The sequence below is a fragment of the Uranotaenia lowii genome, chromosome 1, assembly GCF_029784155.1.
Source record: "Uranotaenia lowii strain MFRU-FL chromosome 1, ASM2978415v1, whole genome shotgun sequence".
Classification (NCBI taxonomy): Eukaryota; Metazoa; Arthropoda; class Insecta; order Diptera; family Culicidae; genus Uranotaenia; species Uranotaenia lowii.
The window spans coordinates 47669689-47692701 of record NC_073691.1 but is presented as its reverse complement, the minus strand read 5'-3'; the positions used below and the strand labels follow the sequence as shown (position 1 = coordinate 47692701).

Sequence of the window (23013 nt, the reverse complement as noted above, 5' to 3'; positions counted from 1 at the left end):
GATTGATTCACAGGTTGTGCAGAATCTTATGGCCGGGGTTAAGGTCAAGGTGAGAGCATTTGCGTAAGGACTGTAAATAAATCACGAGTGAAATGGTGAACTGAAGTTTAATAGTTATCTTGAATCCCTGAAAATTTAATGGCAATCAGATGAAAACTCGAATTTTGCGAATCATTTTTGTGTGTGGCAATTTATTTTTTATTTTTTTTTATTTTATTCTATTTTTTTTTTTTGGGATTTTAAACCAATTGGTTTATTCATCCCCACGTGTGGCAATTTCATCGTAGACACCCTTTACATAAAGCTATGCTAGAATAGATGAATTGAGTTTTTTTTTAATTAAATGTTAAAGTATATCTGTTTGAAGAAAGGTTAAAACAAAAAGAGGAATCTCACCACAATATTTCTCTAAATACAAAGGTAAATTGTAATATGCTATAAACATGTACGCAGTTAACATGAGAAAAGTTCCCGAAAATGCACACAAAAAAGATACAGTTCCATACCCTATAATGTAATACTTTCTCGACTCTTCAATAATAAAAAAAAAGGTAGACGGTAATCAAATGCAATAACGCTGCTGCTTGTTGACTTGCACAGCCGAAAGCCCACCCGCAGCCTGCGACATGGTGCCATTTATAGAGGAGCAGTAAAAGTGTTTTATCGCTTCGAGGGGCCCCCATTGGGTCAATATCCTTCAGGTGTGGAAGTTGCCTTCGTCATTTCGAAACAACCGCACGCACCAAATAAGGGCAAACAACACCGGAAATGCGGCCATTATTCTGGATGATGGAAATGCGGGATGCTGGATTTGGCTGTTGTGGCTGTTTAGAGCCACCTACGGGGGGATATATTTGAATGATTTTCTGTTTGCGACAGTTGATTGTGTTGGGGGGTATAGAGTTATATTTTTATTTTCCAAAGGGAATTATGTCACCGTTTGGCATTAAACAGCGAAAAAGTCTAAATCGTTTGTCTATTGATCCAGTGGTGTCGACAAATAATTTAAAACAAGTCTAATTTTGAACACACTAGATTAGTAGGTGGAAAAAATATTTTAACATCCTACGAGTGCTAAATTATATCTCATTTTCATATGAAAAAATTGAATATCAAAATATCTCATCTTGATATAATTTTGTTTTCTCTTCGGATCGGGTACTGTTACCTTCCCATTAACTTTGTATGAAAAGGCTAAACAGAAAACGAAACGTTTTGGAATGTTGTACTAAGTTGATATTCAACTTAAAGCCTTGACGAGACAAAAGACTAACCGAATTTTGTTTTCCATTTTTTTTTCAGATGAAGTGAACCTACATTTTGGGAGATAATTTCATCATGTCCAACTCGAGAAACAGCAGAGGAGTTCCCATCAATTGAGCCAATAAACGAGATACCCAGCTGGACAAGAAAAAAACTTTCCGAAGAGGTCGATTGTTATCAATCTTCCTACGCCCAATACACCCTAATTGATTGTCCATCTAAGGCTAAGATGAAGAACGCAAGTTGGACGACACCCACTTGCTATCACAGCCGGGAGTAATCGGCTTTGCTAAAAACAAAGCAAAAAAGCAACAAGTAAAATAATTGCACCGCCCTTCTGCAAGGAAGGAAATTGAACAAGAGTAAATCCGTAACTTGGCTTGGCCGAAGACGCGCGCTGACGATGGAGGCGTCCGGTAATTGAACCTGGTTGCTTGCAAACCATCAACAAAGAACGGCGCCTAAGAAAGAGAGCTGGACCTTTTCTCGGAAAACGGGAACAAGGAGCAGAAAACAACAACCTTCTTGGGGTAGCAACAGCAACACGGAACAACAACAGCAACAAACAACATGGCCGAACAGCAGCAGCGGGACTCGTTGTGTCCCCGGTTGATTGACTATCTGGCCATTGTGGGAGCTCGGTCGGCGGTCGTCTCTCGGCCTGGTGGCGGAGGAGGCGGCGGAAATGGCCCTGGAGGTGCCGGTGGACATCATCCGGGCGGGGGAGGAGGCCCAGCGGCCCACAATGCTCCCCCACCGGTTCAGGTTAGTTGAAACGTATAGTGAAGTTCTTTGTGGTGAATCTACTGAACGCGATTCTTTATCCTACAATCTTAAGAATTCGTCCTGCAAAAATTGCATCCTGCAATAAAAAAATATCACAACAGCAATATCTCTGTGACCTCGATACATTTTTTGGTCAACTGCGAATGCCTCCAACGATGCTAGCAGATATTTGAACCTTAGTTTCGTGCTATATGTTTGTGTCATTTATCGGGCAACCCAAAAGCCAAACAAGAACTTTTAACAGGCGGACCAGTGGTTTTGTTTAATTTACCGACCTTAAATTCTGCTAAAGCTGTGAATCTATCTAAAGTTTAGATTCTAAACCAAGATGCTCCTTTGCGCACGACTTCAGCTCATCACAGAGGATCCTTTTGTGGTTAACAGAATTAGTCTTTACGTTACGTTTAAAAAAGATCAAAGGGCGGGGATACGGGGATAAGACTTAACCTTCTTCGCAGTGGAAATCGTTGGGAAAGGGTTATTCCACGATCGGGGAATACCCAAGGGTGGAGTGGCTCTCGACGCCAGGTGAGCTATTTGAGTCGGAGTAGGATGACGATTTCGTCGGGAATCATCCGAGTGGTTGCGTTAAGTCCCGCGGGTGTGCTGTTTCAGGCGCGATTCTAGGATAAGCTGCTCTCGATCGGCATATTTACGACGGGCAAAAAGGTGGCAAACCTTGAATCTTGGGGATAAGAAGTCGAGCTTCGAGTCGTTAGAGATGAAGCCTCGAGTCTTCAGGAGAAGAGGTTTGTGTGGTTAACCCCGAGTCTTTACGATAAGAGGTCGGGTTTCGAGTCGCAAGAGGAGAGATGCTTTTAATCTACAAGTGAAGGGTATAAGTTTTTACCTCGATTCATTACGAGGAGCGGTCAGATCTCCAGTCGCTAGAGGAAAGATCGGGCCTTGCATCGTGCAGAGGAGAGGTATGTGTACGTCAACCTCGAGTCGTTGCGAGGAGGGGTCGGATTTCGAGTCGTTAGAGGAGAGATCAGGCCTAGAGTCGCGAAGAGGAGAGGTTTATGTGGGAATCTCGATCCATGACGAGGTGATGTCGGTTTTCAAGTCGTAAGAAAAGAGTTCAGACTTCGAGTCGTAAGGATGAGAGGTTTTGCTGAAAGTTGTCTCGTCTATGAGTATTGCCTTGGTGTGCACTAGCGCGAAAAAACTTCCCACTATTGAAGCATAGTGTGTAAAACAATTCGAGATAGGAACTAGGTCTGCGGCCCCAGGTGGAGTTTAGGGAGTAGAAAATAGGAGACATACACGAAATATACCACGAGTCTTCTCATTGTACCTGTTGAAGATTCATGGGGTAGCTTACCGGGTTCAATTGATCGGAGCCTTTACCAATTGCTGCTGGTTGGTACAGCAATAAACACCAGCAGCGGGTACATCCAGGGGCGATCGATTCCTTAGCGTTATTGGTTGTGTTTCACTGCTTTTCCACAGCCAACGAGTCGGGAGCCGGTCGATTTTGTTGCTCCAAATCAGTCCGCACATTAAACACAGCACAATATCCGTCGTTCGGTTTTTCGGATGCGAATAAGAACACAATAGACGACCGATTTACAACAAATAAAAACACCATTATATAAACTATAGGTTTGGTCACATACAGTACCCATGGATGGACCCAGAGTAGCAAACTGGGGGGACGCGGTGGCTCGCCGTGCCTTGAAATACAATACAATTTCCCACCTGCGTTTACCAACTAAAAAAAGACCATGGGGTTCTCCCACACGCTCCTTTATTTTAACTCAAAATTAAGTACGAGCGAGGTTCAAAACATAGTTAGATTCTATGAACATAAAGTTAGGTACCCTTATTCCTCCTTGTGATGGCTCAAAACGGAGTTCGAACTGCGAACTCAAAATTGATCTTTTTTTGTTCCTTCGGCGAGGGATGAAAGCTGAGTTCGACCTTATGAACTAAAAATTGAACTCTTTTTGTTGGACTAAAACACTTAGGTCGAATTCACAGTGAGCGCGAAGCGAAGTGCGAAGCGGATTTCCAATTCGCGCGAAAAACCGCTTCTCATTGAAACACGTTGAAAAAAACATCGACCGGCCACAGTGCAAGCGAATTTTCGTGCGAAGAACTGGCTGGATCGCGCGAATTCATCCTGTTCATCCGGACATACACTGAAAATATTCTCTCGGATATTTTTCATCACAAATGATAATTTATCAAACAATCTTTTTCACTAGTTTATTTATTAAATTATCATTGCAGTTTCTGTGTTGGTTATGAAAAATGCACGTTTTTTAGCGCGGATTTTTGCAAATAACGCGTTGGCAGTCTTTTTTAATTGGAACAAATTCTAACTGGCCATAAACGACCGGTGGCATGAACGCCCTACAATATGTGTACAGGGTGAAGGGGCTAAACGAATAGAAGTTGGAATTCGTTGTCCGACGCCATCTTGAAATCCAATATGACCCCTTCCACTCAACTTTAAAATGCTGGAAGTGACTGAAAAGCACATGAAACTCCCACAACATGGGTATTGGATGAAAGGGCTCAATAAGTAGAAGTCGAATTTGGCTGTTCGACGCCATCTTGAAATCAAAGATGGCGGTTACCGCTTAATTCAAAATGCAGTAAATAACTGAAAATCGAAAATTATGAACCATCCACAATATAGGTAATGAGTAAAAGGCCGAAAAATGACTGACAAAAATTTAACAAAAAAAATGAGAAAACTGCTAAAAAGCACTGAAAGAAATAAATAAGAATATGACAATTGTAATAAAAAAAATATAATAACAAAAAAATAACGGAAGTGTGGCAAAAATATGAATAACTATTACTAAAAAATGACAAATGACAAAATTTGAAAGAACTATGACAAACAAAATAGTGATAAATGACAAAACTTTGAATAAAACACGACAAATGTGGTAGAAAATTAGACAAAAATATGACAAATATTACAAAATTGATCAAAAAATGTGAAAAATTTCACAAAAATGCCAAAAATATGACCAATGTGATAAAAATATTACAAAATTATAATCATCAATTTGAAAATAAAATGACAAAAATCTGACAGAACTAATATTAGGACAAATAATTGACAATAAGTTTACAAAAATGACATTGTTATAACAAAAAATTTACAATAAAATCACAAAGATCTGACAAACATATAAAAACTATAATAAAAAAAATTATCACAAAAGTGGTAAAAATATGGCAAAATTTTTACATCAAATTGAAACAATAAGAGAAATGGGCTAGAATATGACAAAGTTCTGAGAAAACTATGACAAAAATTTTACAAAAATCTGACCAAATTAAGAAGAATGAGAAAAAAATATCACAAAATACTTTCAACCAAAATTATGACAAATACGAGAGAAGAATTACAAAAATCCGAAAATAAAATAAAAATGTTACAAAAATCTAGACAAATCTATATGGACGACAAAAATCTTACAATACTATACTATGTCGTAATATTTTTATTTCATGTGTCATATTTTCCATGATGTTGTCAAATGTTTGTCAAAGTTTATATTTCCAGTTTTGTCATTATTGTAAATTTTTTGTTATTATTTCGTCAATTTTCATTTATTTTTGTCAGATTTTTTTATATTTTGGTCCGTGCTTTGCCATTTTAATGAAAATTTATCAAAGTTTTTTTAAATTTTTCTCATATTTTTGTTATATTTTTATCACCTTTTGCCATATTTTTATCAAAGTTTTGTTAGCGTTTCGTAATTTTTGTGGTCATTATTTTGTTTTTTTTTATTGCATAATTTTGCCATAGTTTTGTTAGATTTTTTTTTCATGCAATTTTCAGTCATTTACAATATTTTAAAGTTGAGCAGAAGTCGCCGTATTGGATTTTAAGATGGCGTTTCATAGCGTCAGACTTAAAAATTCGACTTCTGCTTATTGATTCCTTTCACCTAATACCGACATTGTGGTTGTTTTATGTGACCTTCAGTCATTTATGTCAAATGATATCAGGCTGAAGCCGCCATCTTGGATTTGGGCGTCAAAAATCTATTTTTCGGCGACCTCATAAAGTCCAGGCACCGAGTATTCATGTCCTTAAAATTCCTTTTCATAATCCCTGCGGTCCTGGAACTCGCAAGGTTTTTTTCCTCGGTTTTCCGTAATTAACGTAATTATTCGGAATTAACGCGGATTGTTTTTTTTTTTGCGCTGTACGTATCCCCTGTTCACAGTTTTGATTCTGCAAATTAATTTGCAAAGATTTTTTCACGTGTGACTAATTTTTGCAAAACACCGAAGGTTTTTTTTCAGTGTTGAACCGCTTGGCAATTCGCGTACACTGTGGCCGGCCTTCAAAATCGAACTTGCGAAATTCATCCGGTTAATGAATATTTCGCTTCGCAGTTCGCTTCGCGCTCACTGTGTTCGTACCCTTAGGTCGAATTCACAGTGAGCGCGAAGCGAAGTGCGAAGCGGATTTCCAATTCGCGCGAAAAACCGCTTCTCATTGAAACACGTTGAAAAAAACATCGACCGGCCACAGTGCAAGCGAATTTTCGTGCGAAGAACTGGCTGGATCGCGCGAATTCATCCTGTTCATCCGGACATACACTGAAAATATTCTCTCGGATATTTTTCATCACAAATGATAATTTATCAAACAATATTTTTCACTAGTTTATTTATTAAATTATTATTGCAGTTTCTGTGTTGGTTATGAAAAATGCACGTTTTTTTAGCGAGGATTTTCGCAAATAACGCGTTGGCTGTTTTTTTCAATTGGAACAAATTCTAACTGGCCATAAACGACCGGTGGCATGAAAGCCCTACAATATGTGTACAGGGTGAAGGGGCTGAACAGATAGAAGTTGGAATTCGTTGTCCGACGCCATCTTGAAATCCAATACGGTCCCTTCCCCTCAACTTTAAAATGCTGGAAGTGACTGAAAAGCACATGAAACTCCCAAAATATGGGTATTGGATGAAAGGGTTCAATAAGTAGAAGTCGAATTTGGCTGTCCGACGCCATCTTGAAATCAAAGATGACGGTCCCCGCTCAATTCAAAATGCAGCAAATAACTGAAAATCGAAAATTATGAACCATCCACAATATAGGTAATGAGTAAAAGGGCTAAAAAAAAAAGAAAAATGACTGACAAAAATTTAACAAAAAATTTGAGAAAACTAAAAAGCACTGAAAGAAATAAACAAGAATATGACAATTGTAATAAAAAAAATATATATATTACGAAAGTGTGGCAACAATTTGAATAATTATTACTAAAAAATGACAAATGACAAAATTTGAAAAAATTGTGATAAATGACAAAACTTTGAATAAAACACGACAAATGTGGTAAAAAAATAAGACAAAAATATGACAAATATTACAAAATTAAACAAAAATATGAGAAAAATTTCACAAAAATGCCAAAACTATGACCAATGTAAAAAAAATATTACAAAATTATAATCATCAATTTGAAAATAAACTGACAAAAATCTGACAGAACTAATATCAGGACAAATATTTGACAATAAGTTTACAAAAATGACATTGTTATAACAAAAAATTTACAATAAAATCACAAAGATCTGACAAACATATAAAAACTATAATCTTTTATAATCTGACCCAATTATGAAGAATGAGAAAAAAAAATATCACAAAATACTTTCAACAAAATTATGACAAATACGAGAGAAGAATTACAAAAATCCGAAAATAAAATAAAAATGTTACAAAAATATAGCAAATATGACGAAAAAATTACAAAATCTAGACAAATCTATATGGACGACATAAATCTTACAATACTACACTATGTCATAGCATTGCAAGATTTATGTTATTTCATTGCAAAATTTTTTCATATCTGTTATTGTGGATTAGTTATTATATTTGTCAAATTTTTTTTTTCATTTGTCATATTTTCCATGATGTTGTCAACTGTTTGTCAAAGTTTATATTTCCAGTTTTGTCATTATTGTAAATTTTTTGCTATTATTTGGTCAATTTTCATTTATTTTTGTCAGATTTTTTTTATATTTTGCCATTTTTCAGTGCTTTGCCATTTTGATGTTAAATTTATCAAAAAAAAATTTTATATTTTTCTCATATTTTTGTTATATTTTTATCACCTTTTGCCATATTTTTCTCAAAGTTTTGTTAGCGTTTCGTAATTTTTGTTGTCATAATTTTGTTTTATTTTGCATAATTTTGCCATAGTTTTGTTAGATTTTTTTTCATTCAATCATTTACAATATTTTAAAGTTGAGCGGAAGTCGCCGTATTGGATTTTAAGATGGCGTTTCATAGCGTCAGACTTAAAAAATCGACTTCTGCTTATTGATTCCTTTCACCTAATACCGACATTGTGGTTGATTTATGTGACCTTCAGTCATTTATGTCAAATGATGTCAGGCTGAAGCCGCCATCTTGGATATGGGCGTCAAAAATCTATTTTTCGGCGACCTTATAAAGTCCAGGCACCGAGTATTCATGTCCTTAAAATTCCTTTTCATAATCCCTGCGGTCCTGGAACTCGCAAGGTTTTTTTCCGCGGTTTTCCGTAATTAACGTAATTTTTCGGAGTTAACGCGGATTGTTTTTTTTTTGCGCTGTACGTATCCCCTGTTCACAGTTTTAATTCTGCAAATTAATTTGGAAAGATTTTTTCACGTGTGAATAATTTTTGCAAAACACCGAAGGTTTTTTTCAGTGTTGAACCGCTTGGCAATTCGCGTGCACTGTGGCCGGCCTTCAAAAACGAACTTGCGAAATTCATCCGGTGAATGAATATTTCGCTTCGCAGTTCGCTTCGCGCTCACTGTGTTCGTACCCTTACACTGACAAATCATTTCACACTTTAGTGTGTCAAATTTCACACGTTTTGGAAATAAGTAGACCAACACATTAAATGTGTGAAGGTACCGCTGCACACTAATGGGAAATACCGCTTAAGGAAACGAAATGTGTGCGTTTCACACATTATGCAAAAAGCGTTTAAAACGAGAAATGTGTGAAAATATCACTCTGTTCCAACTCAGGTAAGCGGGAGAAGATAGTTTCAATGTTTTGGAAATAAAAACCTCAAGATTGGCAATTTAAATGGTTTTTTTATTGATGCGAATAGATATGCGCTACAAAATAAAATCGTTGAGTACGGAAAAAATCGTTATTAATCCTAAAGTGCTGGTTCCATTTATGTGCCGTCGGGGGAGCAATACCTACAGACCTCTCCTAGCAATACCAGGATCTGAAAGACGAAATAACGAGTTAGATTTTATGGTTTTTCAATCAAAATACTGTGGATTACTTGCCATAATTCTCTTATATGACTTGGTACGACGCTGCAGCTGAATTTGCATGATGAGATGGTTCTTTCTTTGGCTCGCACAAAACTGATGAAGACAAAGCAAACACAACGATTGTGATTTCACACATTTTCTCCTTAATCCGCTTGTTCGGATAATGTGTAAATTTCGAACTAGGATGGTGTGTGAAAATCACACTCCAGTTTGACAGCTCCATATATTTGCTGATAATGTGTGAAACGATTTTGCAAAATGTGTGAAATGATTTATCAGTGTAGGTCGAATTCACAGTGAGCGCGGTGCGAAGTGCGAAGCGAATTTCCAATTCGCGCGAAAAACCGCTTCTCATTGAAACACGTTGAAAAAAACATCGACCGGCCACAGTGCAAGCGAATTTTCGTGCGAAGACCCGGCTGGATCGCGCGAATTCATTCTGTTCATCTGGACATACACTGAAAATATTCTCTCGGATATGTTTTATCGTAAAATGATTTATCAAAAAAATATTTTTCAAAAGTTTATTTATTTAATTATCATTGCCGTTTCTGTGTTGGTAATAAAAAATGTACGGTTTTTTAGCGCGGATTTTTCGAAAAAAAAAACGCGGTGTCAGTCTTTATCAATTGAAACAAATTCTAACTGGCAATAAATAATAATATGGGTATTGGATGAAAGTACTCAATAAGTAGAAGTCGAATTTGGCTGTCCGACGCCATTTTGGCGGTTCCAGCTTAATTCAAAATGCAATAAAGAACTGAAAATCGTATGGTCCATCCACAATATAAGAAATGAGTGAAAGGGATAAAAAATTTGATGAAAAATTACTGACAAAAATTTAACAAAATTTAAAAAAGCATGAAATGAATAAACAAAAATATGACAAGTGTTATAAAACTAAAGTAATATTGACAAAAATATAACAAAACTGTGGGAAAATATGAATAACTATTACTAAAATTAAAAAATATGACAAAAAAATAAAGACAAATGACAAAACTTTGAATAAAACACGACAAATGTGGTAAAATAATTATGCCAAAAATATGACAAATTTAAAAAAATTAGACAAAAATATGAGGAAAAATTCACAGAAATAGCAGCAAAACTAAGAAAAATGAGAAAAATAATGTATGGCAAAATTATAATCAAAATTTGACAATATGACCTGACAGAACTAATATAAGGACCAATATTTGTCAACAAATTTACAAAAATGACAAAATAATAACAACAAATTTACAATAAAATCACAAAAATCTGACAAAAAATAAACACAAAATTAAAAAAAAATGACATAATGTTGAATATGTTAAAAATGTAACTCAGTTGGCAAGTTAGTTCCCTCCTAAGCCAATGTCCGTGAGTTCAAATACAAGAGTAATCATCGAATGCAGTTGTACTGGGTAAGACTTTCAGCACTGACCACACTGACTTGATTCTTAGAACAAAAATTCAACCATTTTCTGTCTAATTTTTTGTTGTCAGATTTTGCTGGTTCGCAATACCGACGGCAGGTGGCGAACCTGAAAAATTTGACAAAAAATGCCCTGTAGGAAAAATGGTCCTGTTTAGCCCGATTTTATCGTAGAAATTGCGTGTTTTATTTTTAAAGTTGGGTGGCATTTCCTAACTGGGGTAGCATTTCTTCAAATCGATCCATGCGCACTCTGGAATCGACATTGCGTACTGTTGGAAAAATGATTTTTTTTTGTTTTTTTTTCTGGAAAACTTATCCAGAAAACGAAATCGAGTGTCCAGTCAGTATGGTCAGTGCTTTCAGTATGAAGAGAAGATGTTAAAACGACTAAAATCGAACGAAAAAAGACAAAACTCACAATCAAATGAACAAAAAATCTGACAGAACTATGACAAAAATACGACAAATGAAAACATGACAAAATTATTAAAAAAATTAAAATAAAATGACAAAAATCTTACAGTACTATAACAACCTTTGTCAACTGTTTGTCATAATTTTGTTTTCTTATCGTTGTTTTGTTAAATTTTTATCATATTTTTTCATAGCTTTGTTACATATATATTTATTACATTTGTAAGATTTTTTTCATAGTATCGCCAGATTTATGTAATTTTATTGCAAAATTTTGTCATATTTGTAAATTTTGATTAGTTATTATATTTTTCATATTATTATTTCAATTTTCATATTTTCCATAATGTTGTCAAGTATTTGTTAAAGTTTTTATTTCGAGTTTTGGAATTATTGTTAATTTTTTGTTATTATTTAGTCAACTTTGTTAATTTTTGTCAGATTTTTTAAAAATTTGGTCAAGGCTTTGCCATTTTAATGTCAAATTTATCATAGATTTGGTATATTTTTATCATATCGTAATATTTGTGTCACCTTTGTCATATCTCTATCAAAGTTTTGTCAGCGTTTCGTAATATTTGTTGTTATTATATTGTAATTTTTTTTTCATTATTTTGTTATATTTTTGTCATAGTTTTGGTAGATTTTTTTGTTGCGATTATAAGTCATTTAAAATATTTAAAAGTTGAGCGAAAGCTGCCGTATTGGATTTTGAAATGGCGTTTCATAGCGTCAGACTGCAAATTTCGACTTTTTCTAATTGATTCTTCTCACCTAATATCCACATTATGCTTGTTTTATGCGATTTTCAGTCATTTAAAGCATGTTGGTGTTAGGCTGAAGCCGTCATACAGGATTTGGGTGTCAAAAATCTATTCTCCGACGTACTCATAAAGTCCAGGCAATTCATGACCTTAAGATTCCTTTTCATAATCCCCGCGGTCCTAGAACGCGCAAGGTTTTTCCGCGGTTTTCCGAAGTTAACGTGGTTTTTCGGAATTAACGCGGATTATTTTTTTTTTTTGGCGCGGTACGTATCCCTCGCTCACAGTTTTGATTCTGCAAAGATTTTTTCACAAGTGATTAATTTTTGCAAAACAGAAGGTTTTTTTTCAGTGTTGAACCGCTTCGCAATTCGCGTACACTGTGGCCGGCCTTCAAAAATGAACTTCCGGTGAATGAATATTTCGCTTCGCAGTTCGCTTCGCGCTCACTGTGTTCGTACCCTTAGGGTACGAACACAGTGAGCGCGAAGCGAACTGCGAAGCGAAATATTCATTCACCGGATGAATTTCGCAAGTTCGCTTTTGAAGGCCGGCCACAGTGCATGCGAATTGCGAAGCGGTTCAACACTGAAAAAAACCTTCGGTGTTGCAAAAATTAATCACATGTGAAAAAATCTTTGCAAATTAACGAAACTGTGAGCGAGGGATACGCACCACGCAAAAAAAAAACCAATCCGCGTTAATTCCGAAAAACTCAATCAATTAGTAACAGTCGAATTTTGCAGTCTGACGCTATGAAACGCCATCTTAAAATCCAATACGGCGGCTTGCGTTCAACTTTAAAATAATTTTAATGACTGAAAAACGCAAAAAAAAATCTTCTAAAACTATGACATAAATATAACAAAATTTTGAAAAAAATACAATATAATAATAACAAATATTACGAAACGCTGACAAAACTTTAATAAAAATATGGCAATGGTGATAAAAATATTACAAAAATATTAGAAAAATATACCAAATCTATGATAAATTTGACATTGAAATGGCAAAGCCATGACCAAATTAAAAAAAAAAACTGACAAAAATTAATAAAAGTTGACTGAATAATAACAACAAATTAGTAATAATGCCAAAACTCGAAATTAAAAACTTTGACAAATATTTGACAACATTATGGAAAATATGAAAAATGAAATAAAAATATGACAAATATAATAACTAATCAAAAATTACAAATACAGACCCCGTTCGTTTTTGGCAACACGCCCGAAAATTTTATGTTGCCAAAATCGAACGGTTTTTTTTGTCACTTTTTCATTTTTGATTTTTAATTCAAATTAGTCAAAATTTATGTAAAACCTTATATAAGCATACAATTTTTCAATTTGACTCAATTATATTAGTTATGAGCATTAAACATGGAAAAATTCATTATTTTACTGTTTAAAACTATCATAATTAAGCCGAATGAAAAAATTTCATGCTAATATTACGTTTTACATTAATTTTTATTTGTTTAAAATGAAAATAAAAAATAAAAAAAGACAAAAAAAACGTCTTTTTTGGATGTTGCCAAAAACGAACGGGTTTTGCTCGGATGTTGCCAAAATCAAGCGGGGTCTGTATGACAAAATTTTGAAATAAAATAACATAAATCTGGCAATACTATGACCAAAATCTTACAAATGTGATAAAAATATATGCAACAAAAGTATGAAAAAATGTTACAAAACTATGATAAAACAAAACTATGACAATTGACAAAGGTTGTCATAGTACTGTAAGATTTTTGTCATTTTATTTTAATTTTTGTCATAATTTTGTCATGTTTTCGTTTGTCATATTTTTGTCATAGTTCTGTCAGATTTTTTGTTCATTTGATTGTAAGTTTTTTTTATAGTTTTATCTTTTTTCGTTCGATTATATTCGTTTTACCACCTTCTCTTCATGCTGAAAGTCTTTTCCAGTACAAATGCATTCGATGATTACTCTTGTATTTGAACTCACGGACATTGGCTTAGGAGGGAACTTACATGCCAACTGAGTTACACATATCACAAGCCCATAGATTTTTATAGATTGTGTCATTTTTTCGTCGTATTTGCGATATATTTTTTACATATTCATCATTAATAAATTATTATTATTATTATTATATGTTTGGATTTGTCTTTTTTTTTTAATTTTGTGATTTTTATGTCGTATTTGTCATCATTTTGTCATTTTTCTTACATATATTTGAAAGTATTTTGTTATATTTTTATCTCATTTTTCATAATTTTGTTAGATTATTGTCATTATTTTTGACAAATTTTTGTCATATTTTTTTCAAAACTTTATCATATTCTAGCCATTTTGCCTAATTTTTTGTCAGATTTTTGTGATTTTATTGTAAATTTGTTGTTATTATTTTGTCATTTTTGTAAATTTATTGTCAAATATTGGTCCTTATATTAGTTCTGTCAGGTCATTTTATTATCAAATTTTGATTATAATTTTATCATAATTTTTTTTTCTCATTTGTCATAGTTTTGCCATTTCTGTGATTTTTTTCTCATATTTTCTATTTTGTAATATTTGTCATATTTTTTGGCTTAATTATTTAACCACATTTGGCGTGTTTTATCCAAAGTTTTGTCATTTGTCACTATTTTTTTTGTCATATTTTTTAATTTTAGTAATAGTTATTCATATTTTCCCACAGTTTTGTATTATTTTTGTCAATATTACTTTAGTTTTATAACACTTGTTATATTTTTGTTTATTCTTTTCAGTGCTTTTTTGCAGTTCTCTCAAAATTTTTGTTAAATTTTTGTCAGTAAATCCCTTTTACTGATTTCTTATATTGTGGATGGACCTTACGATTTTCAGTTATTTATTGCATTTTGAATTAAGCGGAAACCGCCATCTTGTTTTTCAAAATGGCGTCGGACAGCCAAATTCGACTTCTACTTATTGAGTACTTTCATCCAATACCCATATTGTGGGAGTTTCATGTGCTTTTCAGTCACTTCCAGCATTTTAAAGTTGAGTGAAAGGGGCCATATTGGATTTCAAGGTGGCGTCGGATAACAAATTCCAACTTCTATCCGTACAGCCCCTTCACCCTATACACATATTGTGGGGCTTTCATGCCACCGGTCGTTTATTGCCAGTTATAATTTGTTTCAATAGAAAAAGACTGAAACCGCGTTTGTTTCGAAAATCCGCGCTAAAAAACCGTGCATTTTTCACTACCAAAACAGAAACGGCAATGATAATTAAATAAATAAACTTTTGAAAAAATTTTTTTTGATAAATCATTTTACGATAAAAAATATCCGAGAGAATATTTTCAGTGTATGTCCGGATGAACAGGATGAATTCGCGCGATCCAGCCAGGTGTTCGCACGAAAATTCGCTTGCACTGTGGCCGGTCGATGTTTTTTTCAACGTGTTTCAATGAGAAGCGGTTTTCCGCGCGAATTGAAAATTCGCTTCGCACTTCGCACCGCGCTCACTGTGAATTCGACCTTAGACTTAGCGAGTTCACTTCGAACCGGAACAGCAACCAACGATCACGACGCAAAGTTTTGTCGTTCCGGAACAATAACCGGAAGACTATGAAGGATCTTCATAATGGAATGTCCACCGTGTTAGCGTAAAATTCTGTCCGTCATTGTCATCATACATATGGTGAGCGGCTTGGAATGTGCGGAAGCTTCCGGATGTTATTAACTTCCCGTGGGAAGTAACATCCGGAAGTTTTCTATGGCCGGGGGTGTCAAAAATTTCTACCGCTCTTTAATTGCAATGTAATGTACCGGAACAGCAACATCCGGGTACAAAAAATTTTGACCATCCTTTAATTCCCTGAAAATAAGCAACCCTCCAATAAAAAGGATAAATTTGAGTTCGACTGCCGAACTTAGTATTGAGTATGCCTATCAGAACTTAGTTTTGCGATTCCCCAGTCAAATTCAAAATTGTGGGCTGCCACTTTAGTGCTGTTTTGAACCAAAACTACTTAATTTTTAATTTAAAAAAAAATAGCTTGCATTGACACAGTTCCGGCCTATACTATGGTTTTACTTTAAATTTTTTTCTGTTGGGTTGAATAATCAAAAACAGTAACCAGCATCATCGAATACATTTTACACTTACAGAGAAGTTTTTTTTGTGAATTGTGTTGTAATTTTTGTTATCCCATTTCCCCCCTTCTTTAGCCAGGTGATTCTGTTATCTTATTTTACCTAAAAAAGTAGCACGCATCGATAGAATTGGCTTAGCAATAGAACAGCACATGTGAGCGCTGCTTGGGTGATTTTTTGCCCGGTCGGACACAATCTCATGTGTTCGACCCGTCCGTGTTTCAGTGTGGGTAGGAATGCGATGGGTTTCTTCATCGCTTCCTATCAACATTGAAACGGCAAGCGGCAAAGAATCACGCAAGTAGTTCAAAAGCTGTTCACAAAACAAAAGCCCTGCTCACATTTTCACCGATTATTCAATTTCTTCTACCCAAAGCGCTCTAGCTTTGATCTTTCCACCTATAATACTTTCATGTTCTTTCTAAATATTCTACCTTGAATTTTCACAACTCGCCGAAATGCCAAAAATTAAATAAGAACTTAAAGAGAAGGCGGTCTCAGGTTTTTTTTTTAACAATTTTTTGTGATATGTGTTTATTATTTATTTATCATCATAGTTTTCCGTCTCAGCGCGGCTAGCTCAGGCGCTAGAGCATGAGACCCTTAGTCTCAGGGTCGTTGGTTCGAGCCCCACGTTGGGCGCCATTTATTGAGAGGGCGGATCCGTGGTCAAAGCCACAAAACTAAAAAGAGCCAATTCGATTAATATTGGGTCTCTATTGAAAGCGTTTTGGTTTACTTTAAAATATTCGCTGTAGTGTTAAGATCTGGTCCGTCGTAGCGCGTCCTTTTAAGAAGCCGGCCTTATGACTTCTCAGGAATCTGTTTGCTTGTGGCGTTAGGCGGAAAAGTAAGATTCAGGACAACACTTTGTAGGCGGCCTTGAGGACATTCCGATAGTTCTCCCAGTGCAATTTGTCGCCCTTCTTGAAGATGGGGCACATTACTCCCTCGTTCCACTCCTGCGGTAGCTACTCTGTGTCCCAGATCCGGACCATCCACCGGTGTAGGCAATCTGACAACTTGTCCGGGCCCATTTTGATAAGTTCAGCTGCGGTGTCATCCTTGCCAGTCAACTTCTACCTTCTCCCACCGTCTTGGTCTCCTGCATGTGCGCCATTCAGGTGTTCATCGAAGTGCTGCTTCCACCTTTTGATCGATCCATGTGGCGATGCGTTGAGTCTGTGAAAGGATTTTCGTGTTTCCTCAGAACGATGCAGCTGCTCCAGCTTCTCAAGCTCCTACTCCTCCAGGCAGCGCTTTTTCTCCTAAAAAATTCGAACTCGCTGCCTTTTCCGCTGTCGGTTCGCTTTTCCGCTTTTCGACGGGAAGGTTTTTTTTTAATAAAATAAGGTTATTTATTCAAAAAACATTAATTTTTTTTTAATTAGTTACAAAGATTTACATATTTTCCAAAATGTTTCTTCAATACAACCCTATGATTCCATTTGTATCCGTTCAGGCGTTTTTTTAAAATGTATAAATTTCCTACTCTTCCTAAATTAAAGCTCATTCCCCTAGCGACTAACCATAGCACAGTTTTTTGACATTGGTTTTTGGGCTGTATTTTCCACGAAAGAATATCTTCAAGAGATTGTACAGATATTTTGAATTTTTCTCTAATCACTTTTTCTATCCACTTCCATACAGGCTTTGCATTTGTGCATTCTTTGATGCGATGTATTGCTGATCCACTCTTTTTTTCTATTTCTGCGATAGCTGATTTGGGCTCCCGTAGGGTACCACTGTAATAAAAATTACAGTATTCAAGAAAAAAATGAGCATTGTTCTACATAAGGATTATTTATCGACTGAAATTAAATCGGATGAACAAGCGGAAAACATTTAAAGATGATTTAATAAAAAGTTGTCAAACAAACATGTATACCAAATATTATTATCGGATTATCTATTGTTTATAAAACAAAAAATTGTGTTTGCCTTGAGCTTGGTCAATCAGCGGTCGAAATCACGGAAAAATGAATAATAAAAAAAAACTGTTTGCGATGGGGTCAATCAGCGGACAAATTCACGAAAAAAAAGAAAACGCTGTAGTTGTTTAAATAAGTTTAGAGTTCGACGACACGGTAGCGATCATTCATTGAATGTTGGATTTCGTGCTATGTTTTGCAGTCGGAGTTATCCGTATAAAGTTTAACTGAAAAGCGGTTAGCATGTAGAAAACCGACAGATTTTATACTGATTTGACAGATCGCACAAGTTTCGCAGTTATGAGTGCGCAGTCCAATTTTTTGCGATGCGAATGGTATTATTCCCTATAATAGATCATTATCCGTACACAACTCCTTTTTTTAACTTCTCATATACGATTTGTTACATTTTAACGACAACATAATTGAATTCGACCAGCATATAAAGTATCAAAGACGCATTTATCGCATCAAAAATCTTCGTCATGCCAAATTCGTTAATTCTCAGGCTATAGAGTTGTTTTTGACATTTCTTACGCACACTCGCTGAGCGTGTACAGATGAGACGGGACAATTAACCTCCAAAACTCTCGGTACAAAAAAACGGGCAGCCGGTCGACACACATGGTCGTTTTTTAGGTTAATTGTCCCAAAACTGAAAAGTGTTGGTTAAACAACCAGCATAATATCACGAACACTATCAGCGGCAAATACACGCAGAAAAAAGACGGGGGGTCGGTTCAACAAAACGTTTTGTTATTTTATTTTGCATTTTTAATGCATATATTTCGTTTCTTTTCATGAAAAAATCGATTGGAAATAATAACAAAATTTTGTTATTTTTGCACACTCATTTTTTATTACTTGAAATCGAAATTTGGTCTGTTTTCAAACGAAAACCTAGTATTTTTTAATAAACGTGTAGTTGAAAAAAAAAATATAAACATAGGTTGAAAATTGGAAAAAAGATAAAAATCGAGAAAATTTTGCTTCATCATGATCATCAAACACACCATGGCGAAAACTGCCATTGAGGGTGAAGGCCAGCAGCAGCGGTGGAATCGCGGCCGAGAGTTGGAATCTCCGAAGGAACCGGCTGGAATTGGAAGGTAAGTTCTTTCTACCTTTGAAAAATCTAATGTTTCTTTACTAATCTACTTTTATTTTGTTTTTTAACATGGCAGAATTTGAGACCCTTCGTTGAGTAGCAACCAACGACAGTTGCTGTGCACGGCCATTATCATGAACAAGTGAATGTGAACTTTAATCAGCAGCAGCAACACCGGATGGGCTGTTGACCAGTGCGTAGTTTTGGAAGAGATGCCGCTGCTGCTGTTGTTTGACGAGGATGACTCGATTTCAGAGAAAATGAAAGTAAGAAAAATTAGAAGCAAGTTTGAAAAATAAATTGACTGAATAAAAAATGTATTCTAAACATATTGAAAAGTTCCGAAAACCAAAAAAATTATTGAAAGAAAAACTAAATTATTTCAAATCATAAACCCATTATTTTATACCTGATCTTTTTCGCTGTTTCGAACCTCACATTTTTTTTAGTTTTTACCCAAATTTTTTTTATTATTTTGACAAGAATGGTGGATCATTTTCAAAAAGGGTGTATTTCGTTTTCAATCAAACGATAACTTTAAATTAAATCGATAATTGTTGTCAGAGTTACCAGGAATATATTTGTGCATTTTCCCAACCAAAAATTTTATTATTTTCGTTCAAAATCTTATTGTATCTAAAATAAATTTTTCTGCGTGTAGGACTATAGAAAAATGTGTTTTCAATAGTGTTCAATATTTTTTGTTTTGTCTGGGATTTTAACGCTCGTAATTAATTCAATCTCAATGAATACTAAGAATAATAATATTTCATTCCGATGACTTCATGTTTTGTCCTCTCTTGCAAAATAATGATTTGAAGATTGATTCAAGAATTTACTTCTTAACTTTTCAATGAAATTAGTAGTAAGAGTGAATTTTTTAACTGTGTTTACTGCTCCGGCTAGCCTACCGCACGGAAGGCTACCGTCGCTCGATTAGAAATTTTCCCAGTAACCGCAATATATTCGTATCCGGCTCTGAGCAAATTTCGCAATTGCTGTTTTAGGCCGATGACATAGTGAGTGCGATGCGATGCGAACCGGCGAATGCGATTCAATGCGGTGAACCACATTCGATGAAAATGTATGTGAATCAGAGGTGCCAGGTCGTTTTGTAAAAAATCAGGACACCGCGAATAAAAAATCAGGATTTTTCAGGACACCACCAAATTGGTGAAAACAAAATGCAGTTCTGCTTAGATTGCATAACTAAAGGCGAAATATAGGTGCTGAAGACGCCTCGAATTATGAAACTGAAGCGAGCTGGCCTGCAGTTAATATAAATAATCCACATTTAAATGTCATTTAAATCAAAGAATCTCATTGGTTTAACTGGTTAAACTACTTTATTTAATATTTGTTTGATGTTCTTATCATTTAACAATAAATTTAGTTATGATTTGGATATTTTTAAAAAATCAGGACAAATCAGGACATTTTAAGGGCCATTTTTCAAAAATCAGGACAACTCAAGCGATTTTGAAAAATCAGGACGGTGTCTCAAAAATCAGGACAAATCCTGATAAATCAGGACACCTGACACCCCTGATGTGAATCGCTTAAACCTGACATACTCAACGCGGCGAAGCAGATGTCAATTTGTTCCGCCGCTCGAGTTCGCATAGGCTGCGTCCGTAAATTTTCCGCCAATTCGCATCGCATCGTACTCACTATGTCATCGGCCTTACAGGCGACCTATATTATGCGAACGTAATTTTTCTTTGTTTGGCAACAAATCATTCACTAACACAAATAATCGCGATCTATCTTCAGCTGCTAAGAAGTTGCTATTTAAATTTTCCCAAATTGTTTCCCAATTTATCAGTGGTAAAATTTCTTCGATTTTTGGAATGATCTTTTTTGTAGGGGGAAGTGTTCCTAAATGCGCATGTTGGGTAATATGCGCATACAGCCGATTGGCGATATGGCTGGAGATTCAACGTATCTAATCAGTGCAGTTTGAGTTTAATACGCTATTGAAACATGGCATGAAGAAATTTGATTGTTATATAAAGCCAAAAAAATTTAAAAATTCAAACAAGATTTTTGTCAGTTTTGATATAATATATTGAACTTTAATTATCGTGCGTACAGATTCTGTGAACAAAAATTTTAATGGTTTTTCTTTCTTATTAATCTGGAAATCAGAAATTTAACAAATTGAAGCTTTTGGCAAGGTTGTAAATGATGAGATATTGGAATAAGATACAGGTTCTGAATGCCCATATCAAGGCAGGTTAAATGCCTATATCAAGAAAAATAGATTAGTCTTATAAATCTTTTACTTTTTATCATTGAAACATCAAATCTACGCTCAAATCACGATGTTACAGCGAAAAAAGAAGAACTTCATAATGATCCGATAAAAATACGATATGAACAAAATATTACCATGAAATATGGCCATATGGCATACCTAATTATGTTTCTTGCAAAAGAACTAGTGATGTAAAAAATTTCACCAAAATTTCAGCTTTGACGTATGCTTAACATCCGTTTCTACCGTTTTCAATCAAATAATATCCAAATATTACAAGTGTAAATGAAATATAGCTAAAAACATAAATATGCGCATTTAGCCCGCCAGTTTCGGAAATTGGCTATTTTGACTTCTTTTATTAATAAAATATTCTCACAAAAACTGTAAGAGTTTTTAACAGACAAACTGTTCTAACGTATGTAAAACAGATGTCCGCTCATGTGTATATAGTTTTCAGACTCATATCTATTGGAATATGGGAGAAAATGAGTCCTTTCCTTAGTATGCGCATATAGCCTTCCTCTCCCCTATCAATGAAATACCAATATAAAGCTCTAACATTTGTTAATGAAAAGTTGGTTTTTAAAATAATCGCTTCTTCAATCCAAGCTCTCCCATTCCTCGGTAAAATTTAGAATGATCTTAGGTTGAGGAGATAGACCTCATCCAAATTTTCATTTCCACTGGTTTCATAAAGAATATTGCGGATTAACAAAGCTTTAGCTTTACTCTCAGGATCTATGAGATTTAGTCCACCTGCTTCAGGTCTTAAATATAACTGTTTCCTTTCTATTTTAAAAGTAACGTTTTTCCAGAAAAACTGTCCAACTGCCTTTATTATTTTAGCTATGTGTTGATTAGTAGGAGGGAATACTTGTGCTACATACCAAAATTTAAATAAAACAAAGACATTCAAATAAATTACTTTATCAATTAAATTTATATCACAAAACTTGCTGTGCAGTAATTGTAATTCTGAATTATCAATTAGTTTTTTAAACGTTAAATTTATAGTACTAGTCCATTTGCAAGTAATTATGTATGTTGGTATGTTGGTTATCCACCATGGGTGCACGGATTCACCGCAGTTTCTGCCTAAGTATGTGCTCACATGCATTCTTTTAGATTATTAAGTTCGCCAAATCTCCAATGCAACGCGCACATCATACCCGGACCCCATGGCTTCGTATGAACTGTTATGGATGAATGTATTGTGTCGATGTAGGTTTATTTTGGAAGAACGAGTCAATCAGGTGGGCTAGTTTACTTACAGGTATTCCGGCATCCGTGTATATACCTGGCCAGCTGGCAACTGATTGAACATTCTTATTATATAGTCAGTTATAAGAGGAAACACATCTTACCTGTCAGCCACTTATGAGATTCGAACCCAAAAATTTTCTTGCCGATACCGAACCCAGTACGCCTGGCATTCCAACACCAGACTCGCGCCAGCCTATCCACTAGACCACATCGGCGCTCTACTAGTCCATTTGCAAGTAATTATCATTCCTAATATTCTTTGATACTGTACTTCTTGTATAGGAAAAGGACCTCCTTTACAATTATTTATCCGAATAAAAGATGATTTTCCGAAGTTCAACTTTATTTTTGAGGACCTGTTGTAAGAATCTATTAAACTTTTCATCAAATCAAACTCTTTTTCATCACTTACAAACATCGTGAGAT

The 23013-nt window shown here is 35.0% G+C and overlaps 1 protein-coding gene across 8 annotated transcripts in view; it reads left to right on the top strand.

The window, feature by feature from the left end:
- LOC129749837 (MAP kinase-activating death domain protein) overlaps positions 1–23013 on the top strand; it is an 84723-nt gene that overhangs the window by 22009 nt on the left and 39701 nt on the right. For all 8 annotated transcript variants that reach the window (XM_055744943.1, XM_055744951.1, XM_055744979.1 and 5 more), the window contains exon 2: positions 1303–2028. In XM_055744943.1, coding sequence (XP_055600918.1) covers positions 1834–2028 — 195 coding nt within the window. In that variant the 5' untranslated portion in view covers positions 1303–1833. The remainder of the gene's footprint in view (positions 1–1302; positions 2029–23013) is intronic.